The sequence below is a fragment of the Strix uralensis genome, chromosome 5, assembly GCF_047716275.1.
Source record: "Strix uralensis isolate ZFMK-TIS-50842 chromosome 5, bStrUra1, whole genome shotgun sequence".
Classification (NCBI taxonomy): Eukaryota; Metazoa; Chordata; class Aves; order Strigiformes; family Strigidae; genus Strix; species Strix uralensis.
This window is the reverse complement of record NC_133976.1, coordinates 54,636,081-54,653,721: the sequence shown is the minus strand read 5'-3', so window position 1 is coordinate 54,653,721 and position 17,641 is coordinate 54,636,081. Positions and strand designations below refer to the sequence as shown.

The window sequence follows — 17,641 nt, the reverse complement described above, 5'->3', positions numbered from 1 at the left end:
TGAGCCAGCCGCCCCTCCTGCGGACCGTCGGTAACGCGTTTACCCCGACGGGACCCGGTGACGGCCTCTACCCTTCCCGTAGCCCACAGCGGGCAGGAGCCGCCGCGGTGGCCAGCCCGGCCAGCCCGCGGCTACTGACGGCGCGTGTGTAACGTACCGCCGGGGGGCTGCGCGCGGGTCCCGGGACCTCCGCGCCGCAGGGCAGCTCCCGCGCTTCACCGCCTCCTCGGCGCGGTGCCTGTGGGGGCGGACCCCCACCTCACACACGCGTGTATGAGCCCTCGGCAGCTCGCGCGGTGCCCGTCTGTCACCGGGGTCTGCTTCTGGCGCCCCGCAGCGGCAGTGAACACTGTTGGCAACGGGAGGGCTGGCTTTACTTCTTTCCTTTTTCCCTCCCCTTTCCCCCCCCTCCTCCTCCCCCCCCCCCCCCCCCCCCTTTTTTTCAAAGCGGGGCGGGGCGGCGGGAGGCCGGAAGCGCTGCCCCCGGCCCGGGCACGCGCGGAGCCTTGCCCCGCCCCGCCCCTCTCAGCCCTGCTCTTCCGCCGCCGCAGATTCGTCACGTTTTCTCTCCGGCTGTTTTATTTTCCAGCTCTCCCCTTGCCGTCCCGGCCCGCTGTGCCCGCACAGGGAGGGCAGAGGGAAGCCCCGCGCTCAGCTCTTCCCTTCCTTGCCGAGCGGCGGGCGCCGTCCCGGCACCGTGCCGAAACGGCGAGGCCGCTGCGGGAGCGGGGGGAGGGAGCGCCTCGTTTACTCGCTGCGGCGTTCGACGTGGAGCCTGCGAGCGGCGGCGGCAGGGCCAGCGGAGCGGACCGGGGCGGGGTGCCCGCGGCGCGGCGTAGCGGCTCGACATGGGTGAGGAGTGGGCGGCGGTCCCGGCGGCCGCGGCGCCTGGCACCGGCCCCCGCGGCGGGGCGGGGGGAGGCGGCCGGCGCTGGCGCGAGGCGGTGGGCCCCGGCGCGCGGGCACGGCGGCCCGTGCAGCGGCCTGCGGGGTCCCGCCTGCCGCCTCCGGCCCGCCCCGGCGGCGTGTGGAGATGTGGGGGGAGCGGGGCCGCGGGCGGGCGGGAGCGGCGCCGCCGGGGCAGCCGAGCGCGTCGGTGTTGGAGGAGGCAGGGGGAGGGGAGACGGTCGGCGCCGGCCGGCCGGCTGTGCCCGGCGGCGGCGGCGGCGGCGGCGGCGGGGAGCTGAGCGCCGGGCCCGGCCGGCCGCGGGAGCGGTTGCTGCCCAGCTGCCGTCAGCCCCAGCGCGCAGACAGGGCCTGGGCCTGGCCGGCTGGTCCCTGTGGGCCAGGTCGGGTTCCCAGCGCTGGCGCGGGGCTCCCGGGGCGCCGCCGCTGCAGCGCTCCAGGCAGCGTTGTCAGCGGTTCGGTATTAGCTGTGCAATGGCACAGCGGGAGTGCGCCTTTGGTCAGAGGTCGTAACGCGTTTGTACTCCTGAGACTTGTCTAAATTAAACTCCGATTCAGGTACGTAATGGGTTGCTAGTAAGGAGTTCGTTATGAAAAGAGGTTTTTTTAGAGTAGTGAATAATGTAGAAGGAATATTAAGAGACCCTGAATCTAGGGGTTAAGTGATTAACATAAATCTGTCCTATTATAGCTGGTATTTCAGCAGTGTTTTACTGTGGGAAAAGCAGATATAAAAAGAGGGAATGAGCGGCGTCTGGCAGTAAGCAGAGTTACTGACTGAAAGAGTTATCATTTCTTAGGCCTCTATGGATCCCATAGTAGCGTTCTACTTGAAATATTTCTGTTGAAATACCTTTTGCAGCTCAGTTCTGTTAAGGTTATTTGCCTGTCTCACGGTAAACAGTGCCTTGAGCAGCACTATGGAAACTGGCAGCAGATGATCCCTTCTTGTTTTCCAGGTCTGCAGTGTGCATGGCTTCTGTGATGGGATGGGCTTAGATGAAGTAAAGGAACTTGTTTTCAGTTTGAATTTCTTCTTATGCATAAGCACGCAGCTCATTGTTCCCTCCTTTCCCCAGAAAGGCAAACACAGGGAATACTTTTATGAAAACCTCTTTCAATAAGATTTTGGTTGCCTATCTTTTCTAATTTGGTATTCTCTTATATATTTATCAAATGTGATTCTAATTTGTTTGGTGTTTCATTACCTTTTACGTAGGGTTTAGGTGGATTTACAAAACTATTATTTAGCATTAGATATATTTGTTATAAAAATAATTGGACACAATGTCATTGTTACTGGCTTAGAACGTTTGTATTCTTTCTACACTTAAACATCTAATAGGCACAAATCAGATACTAGTCTGGCCATAAGTACTCTTACGTGCATTTAAAGAATAAATGAGATGTTGGGGCAAGCCAGGTTTGGAAAAAAGAGAAAGAAGCGCATTTAAAATGAGCTTCTGGACTTCTCTGTAGCATTAACGTACTTAATGTGGTGCAGCTTCATATTTTGTAATGGACTGTGATTTAAACATACCTACTGATTTGTACTCAATTAAAAAAAAATAGAAGTGGATGGTCCTGTGGGAGACTATAAACATCAGAAAGAATTCTTTCAGGCTTCAGCATGTCCTTGTATAGTCTCTTGCATTAAAAAGATAGGAGACCAATACAAACAAAAAAGAAGTTGGCTCAGATTTTGGCAAATGAGAGAAAAAAAAAAATCCTAACCACAATGAGGAAGCTTGATGCTGCTGCAGTGTGATTTTGCTGGATTGAGCTACCATAAAATAGCAGCATAAAACCAGGAAAATATAATGTAGTTCAGTACACAGGTGTCTGAGCGACAACCTGAACTTGTCTATCTTCACTGGAGAAAAGAAGTGTAGCGTTGCTCAGTAAGAAATGAGGTCGATCTGTCTGCCTTTCCATATCTTCCATATTGCTGGCTGACACTGAAACATTTTTCTGTTCTGGTTTTTGTAGGAGGCTTTTTCTCCACCATCTTTTCCAGTTTGTTTGGAACTCGAGAAATGAGGATTCTCATTCTGGGACTGGATGGAGCTGGAAAAACAACTATTCTCTACAGGTTGCAAGTTGGAGAAGTTGTTACCACCATTCCGAGTAAGTGATCAGTCCCACAGTAAAACCAGCCAGTTTGCCTGTAGCTCTAACACATAAGTTTGGTCAGCTGAACTCGCTACACACTTCCTCCATGAACAAAAGGACCTTATGTTGTGGGAACCTTGCACTGTTGTACTTAAGACCTTCTTGCATAACAGTATTACAGTGTGCTAGAGAAGTACTACATAAAGGAATATTTTATGCTGCCCTGCTGAATGCAAAAAGTGACTAAGATTGTTACCATGATTTGGCAGGCTTTTCTTGATAGGTAAATGGTAACTGTTGACTATATAAGTAAGTCTTTTGTCTCCAAATACAGCTATTAATGCAAATTCTAGAGATCGTTATTATTGTACAAAAAAAATTCTACATGGGATGGTGTCAGCGAATCGTACCTCTTTATTTTTTGACAAGGGCCTTCAGTTTGTGTTAAACAGAAGCGTTTAACAGAGAAGAAGAAATCAGATGGTTTAACTTCAGCTTTACGTTATGTAGGAAGTATAACAAAACTCAGTGTGAGATCTCATGGAAGGAGATGATGCTTATTTTAAAAAATTTAACTGATTTCACCAGTTGTCTTAGCATTCATGCAGCCATACCCACCTATTACAGGCACCCAGATGTGTGTGCCAGTCTGGCTAGGATCACTCTGTGTAACATGAAGGACAAGGGATGATTGGCTTTTGAGTCCTTGTCATGTCTCTTGGGTTCCTCCTGAATGGCCACGATAAGCTGACTTTGGTCAGGTGTTTTTACCTTTTAGAAGCTAGCAGTTTACTATGCCATAATCCTTTTGCCCTAGGGTTTTGCTGATTTCAGCCTCCATAAATTTTAGGCAGTCTGCATCCAACATTCACTTCCCTGTGTTGTGTTTCTCTGGGCTGGCAGGAAAAGGAATGACCTACGTAGTATGCCTTACTGCCATCACCACGGTGTCAAGTCTTCAGCTGAGAAGTTGGTTCTGCTGTGGTCTTAGGAGAGTGCAGGTCTGGTGTTGACAGGAAGGACACATTCCTTAGTATTTTGTTGCTGTCAGTTGTGTACTTGGTTATCAAAACAGGCCCTTCCTTTAACCCTTGCTCTTGTTTCTTTTGGTGATTTCAGGCACACTTCTGTTCATTTTTAACAACCGTAGCACGTTACAAATCTCTACAATATGTTTACAATTTGTTTTTATTGTTCAAAGAAAAAAAATTGCCGCATTATTTTGAGCCATAAATGTTTGTTGGGTAACTTTGCAAAGGGTATGAACTTCATTATGTAGCTACTGAGAATTTTCAGGCCTGAAAAATTGTAAACCAGGTGCTGTAATGTCTTCAGAAAAATAAAGAAAAATCAACAGTGAAATTGTTTTAACTTTGTTTCAGCCATTGGCTTCAATGTTGAGACAGTGACATACAAGAATCTGAAATTTCAAGTTTGGGACTTGGGAGGACAGACAAGCATAAGGTAATCGATCTCTTAAAACAAAAGATATAATTAAATTTCTCTAAAAAAATGCTAAGTTCTTGGAATTCTTATAGCTAGCGCTTCTGAAAATTGGTTAAGTTTTAAAAACCGCCCATTGTCAGGAGAGCACTTTCCTCTGACAGAGTTCAGTTAGTAAAACCTGTTTTGGACTACAAGATTGGAAAGAAACAGGTGGATGTTTTCACTTTTATACAGTTTTGCTTTGAAAAATGAGTTTACTTGTGTAGTAGACAATTGTGTAGCATTCTGAGAAAGAGGGAAGTGAGTGATGTAAACCCAAAAAGGTATTATTTAAATATTCTTAAGAATGCAAAGCTAGGAAGTTGAATTTAGGTATAGATGATAATTTTTCATAGTGAGCCTTACAAGTTTTGTAATGAGTTATTATATGCATAATTGTAGTGATCTCTTCAGTACCCCTGTACAATCTTTCTGTGATACCTTCTTGAATGTTAGTTAGTAGGGTGCAGTGTAGTTAGTTAATTAGTAAGGTGCAGGTTCCTTCCCTTCTTAATTTCAGTAAGATAATTCTGAAAAAGGTGGCTTGTTTTCATTCCTGTTAATTACTTGTCTGTATGAATTAATTTAAGATTTCTCTGTTTATTCTCCTTTGGTGACCATAATGATTATCTATGGCAGAATCATGTGTTTCTTTGCTTCTCTGACCCTCGGTTATGGACCTGATGTCCTGCAGGCCGAGTCCCAAATAAGTCTATTCCCAGCACTTCTGTCCTTTCCCTGTTTTCAAGCTGGTTTTTTGGGGGGTTGTTTGTTTGGCTTTTTTTTTTTTCCCTGCTATTGAGAGTATTTGTACTGTCTGTTCCTTTTGTAGCCTCTTGAAGTTATCTTCTGCTTGCTTCCTGGGGCCTTTCACCCCAGAGACAGTTTTTACTTCCTCTGGGTAATCTGGTTTTCGTTATCTGGCTAAAAAGCACTGCTAAAAGTGCAAACTATATGACTGGCACTCATCTTTCTTCTACAGGCCATACTGGCGGTGTTACTATTCAAATACAGATGCAGTCATTTATGTAGTGGACAGCTGTGATCGAGACAGAATTGGCACTTCAAAATCAGAGCTTGTTGCTATGTTAGAGGTAAGAAAATAAGGATGATAATTGTATCAGTAAAACAGAAATTGAGAAACTAAAACCTTTTTTTGGAGTGAATGTGAAATTTGAGTCAGTGCATCAAGTGAAGCTCAAGTTCACTTGTGAAACTTTAGCCCTCAGAATAGGCCCGTGCAACACTTCTGACTGAAAAGTACTAAACGCTGCAGATGTTTCACAGTTTTGGGCAGTAAGTTAGTTACATGTAACCTTTTGGTCATACAAAAATTTATCTGCCTGCAAGGACAGCTGCTCAGTACTTCAGTGGTGGCAAAATCACGCCCTGAAGGATTTAACAGTAATTAGTATCCTACTGTGTTTCGAAGCTGAAGAATGTATGTAGAACAGGGTAGTATGAGTAAGAAGATGAGCGAAACTTCATTTTTTTCCCCAAAAAATTCCTCCAGGCTCTTTAATATGCCTTGTTAAGTCCAGCTCTCAGCTTGTTTCATAATGTAAAAGGCATAATTGGCCCTGTTTTGAAATTGCTCCTATGGGATATTATGCTGGAATTGAAAATAAATACCATTCTTTCACTGAAGACTTTTCTGAAGATCAGAAATCAGTAAGGTGAAAGTCACTGAGAGCTGAAGTTTCTTTTCATTCTGTTTTCTCTGCTTAAATAAATTCAGTAAAAGTCCCTGCAGCACCTTACATAATTCCCCCTTTTTCTAGGAAGAAGAGTTGAAGAAAGCCATTTTGGTGGTGTTTGCAAATAAGCAGGACATGGAACAGGCCATGACTCCCACAGAAATGGCAAACGCACTTGGCTTACCAGCTTTGAAGGACCGAAAATGGCAGATATTCAAAACCTCTGCAACTAAAGGCACGGGGCTTGATGAAGCAATGGAATGGTGAGTAACAGTCTTAAGTATGCTGGCTTCATTGGAAAAATAGCTTTCACTGTGGGGTTTTTTTTTTTTTTTTTGAAGACTGGATCTGCAGCAAGAGTTCCACATTAGAAGAAAGAGTAGCTTTCTCCTGAAAGTATTTCAGCATAATTGAAATGACTTTTTAGTAACTGACTTAACCTTTTTCCTAGGTTGGTGGAGGCCTTGAAGAGCAGGCAGTGATACAAACCTGACCCTTGCAAAGAAGTTTCAGCTACATCCAACATCCCTCTTTCTGCAGTCAAGTATTTTCAGGCCACAAATACTTGTAAATAGGACAGATTTGAGTTTGACTCTGGTAATGTGGATGCCTCTCTTGAATTGTAAAACTGAACCAAGTGAATGTCTGTGTACATTATGATGATTCCATTTCTTGCTTTGTTTAAAGGATGTACTTACGTTAATTTGTATGAAAGTTACTGGCTGGGAAAAGTTTTTTTTGTTCCCTTCCTCTGGTGGTTTTAAGTTTGGCTACTATATTCGTGTAATTAAAACACTAATAAAATCAGGAACTGTCAGCTGTACTCATAGGCGTGTTGCTTGCTCGAGGCTGCTTGCTTACAAGAACAAGTCCAACTGCTGCCAGTTCTAACAGCCACATGCTGAACTTTCTTTTAAAGAGGTTTCCTTCAGCTGATGTTATCCTTCAGAATCCTTCAGTGGCGATACGCTGTTACAATGAAGTACAGCAGCAGAGATAAACAGGGTATCTCTAGCTGGTAATGCAGCATTGGCTTTCTGAAAGGAAAATAAATGTCTTCACTAGCCACCTACTGCCCTGATGTGCCAGGGCTGTAATCTGAATTTAACTTCCACCTTCATGAGCTATTATTCCCATACTCAGCTTAGCCAGAAATGACAGTCAAGTTGCTCAGTACAGCTGCAGAAACAAAAAGACAAAGCAAAGTTGGGAGGCAGGTTGTTTTCTCTCCAGCAGCTAGGATGGTCACAGGCATGAACACAGTTATCACATAACCCATCTTTCAAAAATGAAGTAAAATTTAATATAAAAGATCATGGTAGTTTTCCATTCAACTGTACATGCTCTGGTAAATATACAGGTTTGGAAAAAAATTGAAAAGCTTTTATTTAAGGTCCTAGATGAAAAAGAGGACATGAAAAAATACTAATAAATACAATTAAAATACATTTGGTTTTTTTAAACGGTAATTAGATCTTTAGCTCGAAATTACTTTTTATAAATTAATCCTGCAGGAAGGAAAAGCCTTTTCATTCCACCATTGCTAAATCTTTCAGTGCATGACTTCGAGGTCTCTTGGCCTTGTAGGTAGGGCGCAGGAGTTCTATTTTTCTCTTCCTTGTTTCCGCTTTATTCTTATGTCTCTTCAGCTTTCTCCTTGCAGCAATGTCAGGGTTTGCTACAGTCTAGTGAAAACCAATACATTTGTTAGTTTTAACTAAACAACTGTCCCTGAAAACATCAGCTACTGCCTAAGAAACTGGTGACTGGTAAGACAAGGCACAGGTTTTCTTAGGCTCCTCATAACTGAGGGTATTGTGGCTGCTCTGCCCAGGTTCACCACTGCATCACTGCCAGCCCGACTGCCCACGGGGCCGAGCTTCAACAGTTTCTTGTGAAGTTTCAGAAATGAAACAATGAAACTGTCCCCATTCAGGGTGAAGTTCTGCCTCAAACTCACCTTCCTGGTCAGCTCTCAAGCCTTTAGACAAACTGTCTGTCTTTTTCTCAGAAGAGAAAGGAGAATCTTACCTGCAGAGCCCTCTGCTTTTTCCTCATCGCTCTTTTCTGATGGGCCTGTTTCTGCACAGAAGAAAAGGCAAGCGAAAAAGCCTCCAGTCCAACTAACTTCTTGAGCAGTTCTATGATTTCTTGGGAGAGGTTCTTCAGTGTTGGATCTAATAAAACAAAATTTGCAGCATAGGGAATGAAAGCCAAGAGCCCAGTAAGGATTCCCCTTTCTTTACTAACGGACAACTGCACTGATTCATCTTCCCCAATATACTGTAGAGCAAAAGCACTCGTGAAATCGCCTGGTTCTTCACCAGCTTTCCCACAGGACCACAAGTGGCACTTCACACAGGCAAACAAAAAATAATGCTTCTGAGAAGCAAAAGTTTTTTGCAGAAGAATACTGTCATCCTAGAGGTTAACACAAGTGGTTTGCTGTATACAGCCACCAGGGCTCTTCTGGAATAGGCTTTGCTGGAAAGAGAGATGATTCCAGCCTCGTTAGTCAGCATCTCTGTCCAGTACGCACAGTAAGGGCTGGCTTAATGGTTAGGATAACTAGTTAGTTACAAAGTATTCACTACAAGGCTACAAGGAGATGCTAAGGGAAAACTGAGAGCAGGGCAAATGCTTCCTTCAGTTTTCCAACAGATCCCTCTTCCAAGTGCTTGTACAGCCTTCAGAGAATTCACGTAAGCCACTTGCCTCCACAAGATCCTCCAGTGACCCTGGGTCTACACCCCCCATCATGTGAAAAAACATCTCTGCAGTTACTCTGAAAAATCACTTGAAGGCCCCTGGTTCTTGTGCTGGCAGAGAAAGCAAAACACTGATCTTTGTCCACTCACAATACTGTCAATCTCTGCCATATCTTTTCCAAGTCTCTTATGTGCTTAGCTAAAAAAAAGCCAAGGTAGCCAAGGCAGCTGTTCCTTACCTAGAACACTGTTACTGCTCTCCTCCCAAGTTTTTCCAGCTCTTTTGTATCCTTTCTGAGGTATGGGGACCCAGTGCTGCACACTGAATCTTCATGGCGTATACAAACCACAGATTTAGAGTAATGGAACTCTTTCCTGGTTTGCTGCCTGTTCTGTTCCCAACACTGGATTTTACTTAACACATTTTCACGAACTATCTAAACACCAGTGTCTTGCTCTTAAGCCAAGAGTCTCGTATTAAATGGGGAGTTGGTTTGTCCTTCCCCCACCAGGCCTGACTTAAGACCTTTTAAACAAACATGGATCTCCAGGAAGAAACAAGTGGTGGTGCTCAGGCAGTATCTAGCAGGACAGAGTGACCTGGACTCATTCAGAAGGAAGGGAGAAGTTCTGTGCGCAGTTCAGTAGATGTTTGCCTGCCTGCACGCCCCGCCAGCTGCATTCCCGGAGCACGCAGCTCCTCCCCTGCCTGCAAAGGTCACTGCGCACATGGCACACACTAAGCAAACTGGCAATTCCAACCTGTACAGTCCCTTGCTCGACAGTAACACAAGTGCCATAAAACACATCCTGTTTTACATTAAAACTGAAACACACTTTTAACCACAGGGCGTAGATCTTCATGCCCCTAAGCCTCACAGCAGTTCTAACACGGCAATTCAAGAACGACACTTGGCAACAGCCTTGTTCTGGTTCCGTAACACCCACACTTTGTTCCTCTCCTCAGTAAGGACTCCATGAATCCACCCTTGATTACTACACTTTCTCCACTACATCACATGCTCAAGCTTTACCCACTTGCATGCAGGAGCCTGCCTAACTTTAGTCCAGTCTTTTTTCTTTATCAACATGTAGATTTTTGTGCCAGCCAACATTCTCCTCCTTCCCTGCTGTTTTGGTTAAACTGCAAGTAGGTGAAATTCACTGCTTATGGCATCTGTGCCTCAACAGACAAAAGGAATGACAGGCAGTGCTTGTGCTGAGGCAGAGCTCTGACACACTTTCCTCTGTCTCTGTGAAGGAAATCACTTACCTTGTTCTGCATAGGTGCTGTTCAGCTCCCTGTACAGAGGGGTGAGAATTGTTGGAAGGTAGGGCTTGATCCTGTCTTTTCCCAGATCCACTGAGATTGCTCCCAGGAACTTAAAGATGCAGCTTCGCTGAAAATGAGTGTATGGGACATGAAGTAAGGAAGGTTGGAAGAAAACTGCCTAACTGAACTGCTGCAAGAGGGCCACGCATCACTGTTCAATGTACGTTGTCCCAGACACCCAAGTCAGGAACTGACTGCTTTTACAAGGTCTTACCGCAGCCAAGTGCGGCCTTTAAATGAGATAACCCCAAGGGGTCTGTAAACGTGTGAGCTGTGACTTCACCGGGCTGGCAGCTGTTAACACTCTGCACAACAGGCTTGTTCTCACTATCCTATACTGAGGCAGCTGAAGACATGAAAAGCTCAGCCCCTGTAACTATACACACCACAGGGAACTGCAGTGATTTTTCCTGATGCTCTCCCACACCCTCCCCATCTAGCAAGGAACTCCACACTTCAAAGGCAGTGCTCTGTCCCCTCAGCACCTCTGGCCTTCCCACCCTTCCACCACCCCACATGAGGGCTGGAACCAACAGCAAGAAGCAGACTGGCACAAGTCTTTCGCGAGAATCCTGAACTGAAATGCTTGTTGTTTCTTTGGCATCTGCTAATCCTCGCTTCAGCACCAGCTCCCAGCACCCTCTGCAGCAGGTCCCCTGGAAGCAAAGAGCCAGAGCAACACTGCTGCGCAAGTGCCTACCACATCAAAAGCAGTTGGTCTAACCCAGTTCCTACCTTTAAAGGCACCTTAGGGGAATATGCTGCTTCTCGCTTTGCCATGAGAGAGAGCTTCTTCATTAACCACAGCAGTGTGGCTGGCTGGCCTTTCTCTTCTGTGTCCTCTCTTCCTCCCTCTCCTTGAGCAGAAACATCTTTCTCTTCCTCATCTTCTGAGGCCTCCTGCTCTTCCACTCCACAGCTGAGTTCTCCTTTGGCCTCTTTACCTTCTTCTAAGCCAGGGGCTAGCAAGTAAACAACTTTTGCCACAAAAAGCAAATTCTTTATAACCTGAAGTGTAAAAACAATGTAGTCAGTCACTATGGGTGTCCCAAGTGTCGGCACCAGCAGTGCCCAGGGTATGCTTACAACCATGCCTAGACATGAAAGAGGAACTGGCCAACTCAGGAGGCAGTAATGGTTCCCCCCTGCATGTTGCTCCTCCCAGGATGGCCCACCTCAATATCCTCCTGTAGTTTGGGAGAGTCTTTCCCCATGAGCTACCATGATATTTGGGCTCTAGCACCCCGTAAGGCAGGGCTGTTCCTTTTGTCTTTCCCACCTCTAGCAGCCCATCTCCACAGGGGTATCTCTGACCAGGTTCACAGTGAAGTCAGGCCTTCAAGCAACAGCATAAAGCTGGATTAAATGCTCCCGGCAAACAGTCAAGACTCCAGTGCAGCTGCAGGGAAGCAGCACCAGAGATCTGGATGCCCACTCCAGCATCTGGCTTCCCAGCCTGCTCCAGTCTGGGCTGCAGAGCCAGACTCTCCCTGACAGAAGGGACTCCAGTCCTGCCCTGCACGGTGCCTCCCCTTTCTGTCCCTGCTACCCCTCAGCTCTTCCACCAGGCTGACACCACAAAGGGGACTTTTCCAGGCCCCTCTGAGACATGCACCTACTCAGATGCCCTCAGTACAGAGCAGCTGGCCCTGCACTGTGTATTTGCCCTGAGCCGCCACCAGCCACCAGCACTGCTGTCCTGACGAGGACGTAACACTCCCTCATGGGCCAGGGCCTGCTCTGTGCCCTCCCGCAGCCCCAGACCTTCTCCTGCTCTTACCTGCTCTCCCAGAGACAGGTCCAGGAACTTGGACTGCAGCTGATGGCAGAATGCAAACACAAGTTCCTTCATCTGGGGAAAGGAAAAAAGGAGAAGGAAATTAGCAGAAACGCAAAGCAGTGTTTTGCAGTCACCAAAGGCAGTTCCCAGGGGAAGCCAAGGGATCAGCTTAGCACAACTTCTGCCTGCATCCTGCAGCCTAGAGGGGAATCTTTGTGCTGCTGAGAATAAAGACCCCAGAGAAGCCCCCTCCCAGCAGCAGAGACACCTCCTCAAACGCTCTAAGTGATCAGGATTAGGTGGCAGACGAGCAACTATAAGAGAAACATGCATGCCAAATGATAACACTGTTTTTATGTCCCAGCCAGGGAATGGGCACAGGCAGGGGGGAAGGAATAGTACAGATATCATTACCTTTTTGTCCAGTTCAGCAATCAAGAAGACTGTGGATGCAGACAGCTCTGCTGACATCTTTTTCCTCTTCCCTGCCTTTCCTTCCCTCCACTTGCTGACAAGATCTTCTGGCTTGTAAGATGCAAACAACAAGCCAAAGATCTCAGTAGCTGTCAGCCAGACCCAGCTGTGAGGATACCACAGGTGAGACTGGACATGACCTAGGGGAAAGAAAACCTCTTTCAGCACAGGAGCTCGTCCAGTGAGAACAGAAAAAGAACCAGAATTACCACAGCACATGCTACAATAAAAAGGTGAAAGAAATGAACTGGGCTCATCTGCTTAGAACATAACCAGAGACTTCCTAGCAACTGTATCAAGTCAAAGCAGAGAGCGGCAAAAAGCTACAGGTAGCCAAATGTCCCCACGATGACCAATCGTTCTTGAATGCACCCACAGGACTTCCAAACATACAAAGACAGGGCCATTGCTGGAAAGCAATAGCAACTGGACAGGAAAAGCAGGCACGGCACAAAAAGGCACTTGCCCCGATACTGGCTGACAGGTTGTGTTTCTGCAGCAACTACGGCCCCCTCAGGGACTCAGCGCCACAGCTCATCTGCCCATGATGTCTGGGGCCTGGCTGCTGTGAGACTTGGGTGACCCGGCCCTGCTGCAGATGGTCAGATTGAACCCCTGGATGGAAGCTGAGGATACTTCAGAGAACAGATGGAGTTACGTTCTTGTCTTGCCTCTGTCCAAGCTGCACATTACCAAGCAACCCAGAATTTACAAAGGTTATCTCCTATCTCACTGAAAGCACCTGGCAGGCTGAACTCTTTGAAGACATTAACCAGCCAGATCCAGGCCTTCTGATAACAGCAAATTAAAAACAAGGCAACAAAATGCCAAATGCCAGCCTGACATTGTACAATCTCACTCACAGGGAAACTGCTTGAATCACATGACCTCCAGGCCTTAACATCCTGGCAGACACACGGTAATTACAGCACTACTAGCATGTGTCATTGCTTGCTGGCTTGTATGTATGATCTATCTCATCAAGAAAATCTCATCTTCCCAGGAGAACTGAATGTCTTCATCCAAGAGGATGTAATTATGGTCAAACATGCAATAGTTTGCAACTATCTGCTCTTGGGATACTTCCCAGCGACTGAGACAGAGGGCGTGTTGTTTCCATCAACCATGTAACCTTTTCCATTTCTCTGTCACTGCCCAGTAACTGCCATGTATTAACACTTCACAGCATGCAAACCTTGTACAAGGAAGTTCTGTTGTTTAAAAGTTCTGTTGTTTATATTAGGGTGCAAAAAACCACATGGCACAAAGAATCTTCCTTTTAACACAGCCATAATAATTCTGGATACTTACCCCAGATATTGCTCACAACATCACTGTTCTTGGTTAATTGAATCAAGTTGCACTCTGTGATTAGCTTTGTTACCAGCACAAGAAAGCTGAATAGCAGCCTGTCTGCAGCCTTCTCCTCCTCCTCTTCAGTTATCTAATAAAATCAGCAAGTCAAGAAAGATGCTTATGAGAACCTGAAGACAGTGCTTATTTACCCTACCAGATACATTTCAGATCAACCCTGCAAAGAAGTCAGCAAAGAGGGCTGACTTGTATCCAATTCCCAAAATAAACAGAAGAGAAGCAGCTCCACTGAAGCATTTCCTCTGAAGACCCAACCTCTGCAGGAGACTGTTATTAGAATCATTCTTCTTGTTTTTTATACAGATGTTACTATAACAGTTAGGTTTCTAAATGCAAGCAATTGCACACACTGCATATCATTTATGTCTGTACATGTATTTGTGTGCATCTGATTCTCATTATTAGAGCCAAGCTGAGCTCAGGTTTGCCTGTGTCACCTGGGAAGCCCCAAGTTGTTATGACAACACTCTGTGCACACTGTGTTTTACTAAATCGCCTTCAGGTCCTCACCCTGCCTGAAATCACCAGTTGGCTTGATATAACCAGTCAGTGCTTTACCTACATGTCGCAGCACAGGGGGGGATTACACTGAATTTCTCCCCACTGCAAGTATTTTCATGTCTTGCCAATTTACATGCCCCAAGGTGGCTCTCTCTTGTTCAGCATGTTGCCCTTGCACATTAGTAACATACATGGCCACTCCCCAGATGCAGGGACTGGGATCCCTTTGGGATTATCACATGCCAACAGAATCTGAGGCAGCCTTCTTATTCTGAGTTAATCATGTGCACTGAAAAGATTTTCCATAAAACAAAACCATGGTATGAAGTACAGGAAGGGAACTCATTTGAAAGTTAATGCTGTAGGTAACACTGAACAAAGCAGACAGTCACAAGTGATGCACTCCTGACCTCCACGCTTACATAAGCCTCTGCAGCTAGCAGACACATTTCCCAGTTAAACAGATGTTGTCAGTGTGATTGTCAGGCTGTTTTCCAACTAAACAGATTCTAACCCATCCCAGTGATACCTGTGCACCCTGCCATTCTTTCTGATGGTGGATTTTGTAACTCTGCTTTAAAGAAAAAACTGAAGACCCTTCTCTCCTACCACCACAGGAAAGACCAGAAGCAGGGAAAGCCACCTCGACATACATACTGCTGCATGCTGTCAACCCACCAAGTCATATGGGTAAAAACCAAAAGCCTGAGACTCAAGGGTTGTCTCAAGAATGCCTGCCACCCACAGAGATCTTGATAGAGGCAAGGGCAAGGAGCAATCTATCTGCTGGTTACACAGTACAGCTGCAGGCTCAGGCCAGGTGCCTTTCCAGAGTTCCTTTCCTCCTTGTGGACATCAAATTTGGGCTTAGACAAAAAATATGGTTCTAGGTCAGTGAGGTCCCCTTCAGAACAAATGTCTGTATTTCGTGTCTTTCCTCAGTGTCAAACCACAGGTCCAACAGTTAAATCTCTCCCACACTTCTTCCCTTTTTCCATTTTCTTAATTCTCTTCCCCCAAACCTCACACATGGAAAAAATTACTTACGTCTTCAAATTTAATCGGGTTGATTTCTTTTTCAATCAAGGCGAGGACAGCTTCAAGCCGCCGTTCAAACATTATTCCCTCCACTTCAACAAACAAACCACAAGCCTGGGCAGCCAACCTCCTGTGTGAGCTCTGCCAATAGAAAGAGTAACACACCTTGTTACTTCTGATAGTCAAATCCTGCAGCTCCCAGGTGCAGAAGCTGGTAGCAGCCCCTACTTTTGCCTGTAGGAACTGCATCTTAAGAAAAGCTGGTTTTCAGAGTACTATTGATAAAGGAGATGCTGCCAGCTAGGGACAAAAGCGCCTGGCAGCACAAGTTATCCCTGTAAACACAACGTGAAACTGAATGCCAAAAGGCCTTTTTCAACCTGGTTCCCAGCTGCAAAGCTCTGAGGGATACTTTGTACTCTGACTCTTCACAACAAAACAGGTGGCTTACAGCTATAAACCAGAACTGAACATATTAGAGATGAAAAGGATGAAGTGTTGAAGAACACTTACTCCACTAGTGTAGAGGGACAAAACCCAAGTCCAGTCTGAGAATAACTAGACATCCAGGCACCCAGATCAAAATGGGAGATCTGTAAGACCAGGTTTGCCACCTTCCAGCTCACAGTGACAGAATGAAGCAAGTTTGAGCTAAAGACAGTGCAAAAAGCCAGTGACTGGGACCAGAAGAGCTTTAAGGAATTTGCTCAAACCTTTAACCTAAGCAAAGGCTACACTTGGTGAAATACCTGACCCAAAAGAGGAACCGTTAGAAAGCAGCACAATGCAGCTGGGAAGTCTGTAGGCTGACCTACAGCAGCAGCAGCAGTTCCCTACATTCGTGCAGTTATACAAAGCTATATCATTTCTTCCTCTTTTTACTAGCAAAAGCTACGGTGCTGAGCACAGCTTTAAAGAGGTTTTATTCTAAGCTGAATCTTGCTTATACTCCTTTCCTAAAACTACTAAGTCAGGCATAACTGAACCAACCAATCCACTAGACCTTGTATTAGCAATCTCTCACTTGCTTTAATCTTACTCAACCCCCAAACAGAGTCCAGACCTAGTCAGTGAAAAGACCAAAGAATACCTTCTTGCTGTGAAACCACTCTGCGACCAGTGAAAACATCAGATCTTGCTTTTCATTGTTTATCTTACTGAGGAGAGATTTACACGTCAAAGCCGCCATCTTTTTGCATTTGGCAGAATCATCATTTATCATCATCATACAAAGAGAGAGAAAAAACAGCCCACAGTATTTGTGGAGGAGATCCTAGAAAGAAACAACCATTAGTCAACCACACATCCCCAGGGAACTTCTAGCATTTAAAGGGGGTAAGAGAGGTATTTGTTATGCTGCATACAGGAACAATGTCAGCCCTGAGTGACATCCACGTCAAGGCAGGTGAACCGAAAGGAGGGGATGATCCAGTTGTTGGAGCAAGCAGGGAGTCTACAGCAGCTCCAGCCCTGCTCTGACTTGATAAGGTGTCCCCGAGACAGCCACTTGTCAGACCTTAAAGAGGATTTTCACACCTGACTCTCACTGAAACAGGCATAAGTCCCTCAGCGCTGCAGCAATCAGCTCAACGGCCCTTCTTTCAGAGATGGCAGCTCTTTGCTACTTCACAGAGTTGCCAGGAACTAGGCTGAGATACTAAATCTAATCAGGCGGTGGTGAAGCACAGCTTACTGTGCAGAATTTCTCTTCCTTCCTTCCAAATCCTTGCTTGATTGCACTTCTCTGAGCCCCCTGAATGCTCAGTCAATCTCCAGCTGCAGAGCTTTGAGGCAGCTTAGCATTTTGCATATGTCATCCTGCATAGATGCATGGCTATTTTTCAGCTTTCATTCTGATCCACCCCCATAAGAAGCCCTCCCTCTCCAGTCAGGCCAGCAAAACAGATAAGGTACATCACATACCCATTAGCCAACAACACCCCTCAAGAGTGCTGAAATAATGAGAAAAATCTAGACTTCACTTTCTATTCATACTATACTCCATTTCCTAAACTGGTTGTTTCTTCCTGGCACAAATCACCACCAAGTGTATCCAAACTCCAGCTGACACAGCTTTATTTTACTTGCAGACTGAGCACATTAGATAAAGAAGTACTGCAGACTTTCCAGCATGTCACTTCTCTTTTGGAGTAAAGCCAGATTCTTTGAAGACAAGTGAACATTCTGCTTATGATAAGAGACAATACGAACTACCAAGTGCTCCCAAAATAAA

General features: G+C 46.0%; 2 protein-coding genes across 4 annotated transcripts in view; one reads left to right on the top strand and one right to left on the bottom strand.

The window, feature by feature from the left end:
* The first annotated feature begins 537 nt into the window (after positions 1–537).
* On the top strand, positions 538–7,023 carry ARL1 (ARF like GTPase 1). Of its 2 annotated transcripts, none has more exons than XM_074870858.1 (6): positions 538–852; positions 2,896–3,033; positions 4,401–4,482; positions 5,486–5,597; positions 6,285–6,463; positions 6,652–7,023. In XM_074870858.1, the coding sequence occupies exons 1-6, from the start codon at positions 849–851 to the stop codon at positions 6,680–6,682; spliced, it is 546 nt and encodes a 181-aa protein (XP_074726959.1). In that variant the 5' UTR covers positions 538–848; the 3' UTR covers positions 6,683–7,023. The 2 variants fall into 2 exon arrangements, with proteins under 2 accessions (XP_074726959.1, XP_074726961.1); XM_074870860.1 differs by lacking the exon at positions 538–852 and adding an exon at positions 1,857–1,910.
* A 457-nt stretch (positions 7,024–7,480) lies between these two features.
* Positions 7,481–17,641, bottom strand: part of UTP20 (UTP20 small subunit processome component) — a 63,226-nt gene continuing 53,065 nt past the window's right edge. For both annotated transcript variants that reach the window (XM_074870856.1, XM_074870857.1), the window contains 9 exons: positions 16,499–16,681; positions 15,418–15,549; positions 13,807–13,939; positions 12,436–12,635; positions 12,022–12,093; positions 10,977–11,249; positions 10,182–10,308; positions 8,232–8,377; positions 7,481–7,885 (listed from right to left, as the gene is read on the bottom strand). In XM_074870856.1, the coding sequence (XP_074726957.1) occupies positions 7,730–7,885; positions 8,232–8,377; positions 10,182–10,308; positions 10,977–11,249; positions 12,022–12,093; positions 12,436–12,635; positions 13,807–13,939; positions 15,418–15,549; positions 16,499–16,681 (1,422 nt within the window). In that variant the 3' untranslated portion in view covers positions 7,481–7,729. The remainder of the gene's footprint in view (positions 7,886–8,231; positions 8,378–10,181; positions 10,309–10,976; positions 11,250–12,021; positions 12,094–12,435; positions 12,636–13,806; positions 13,940–15,417; positions 15,550–16,498; positions 16,682–17,641) is intronic.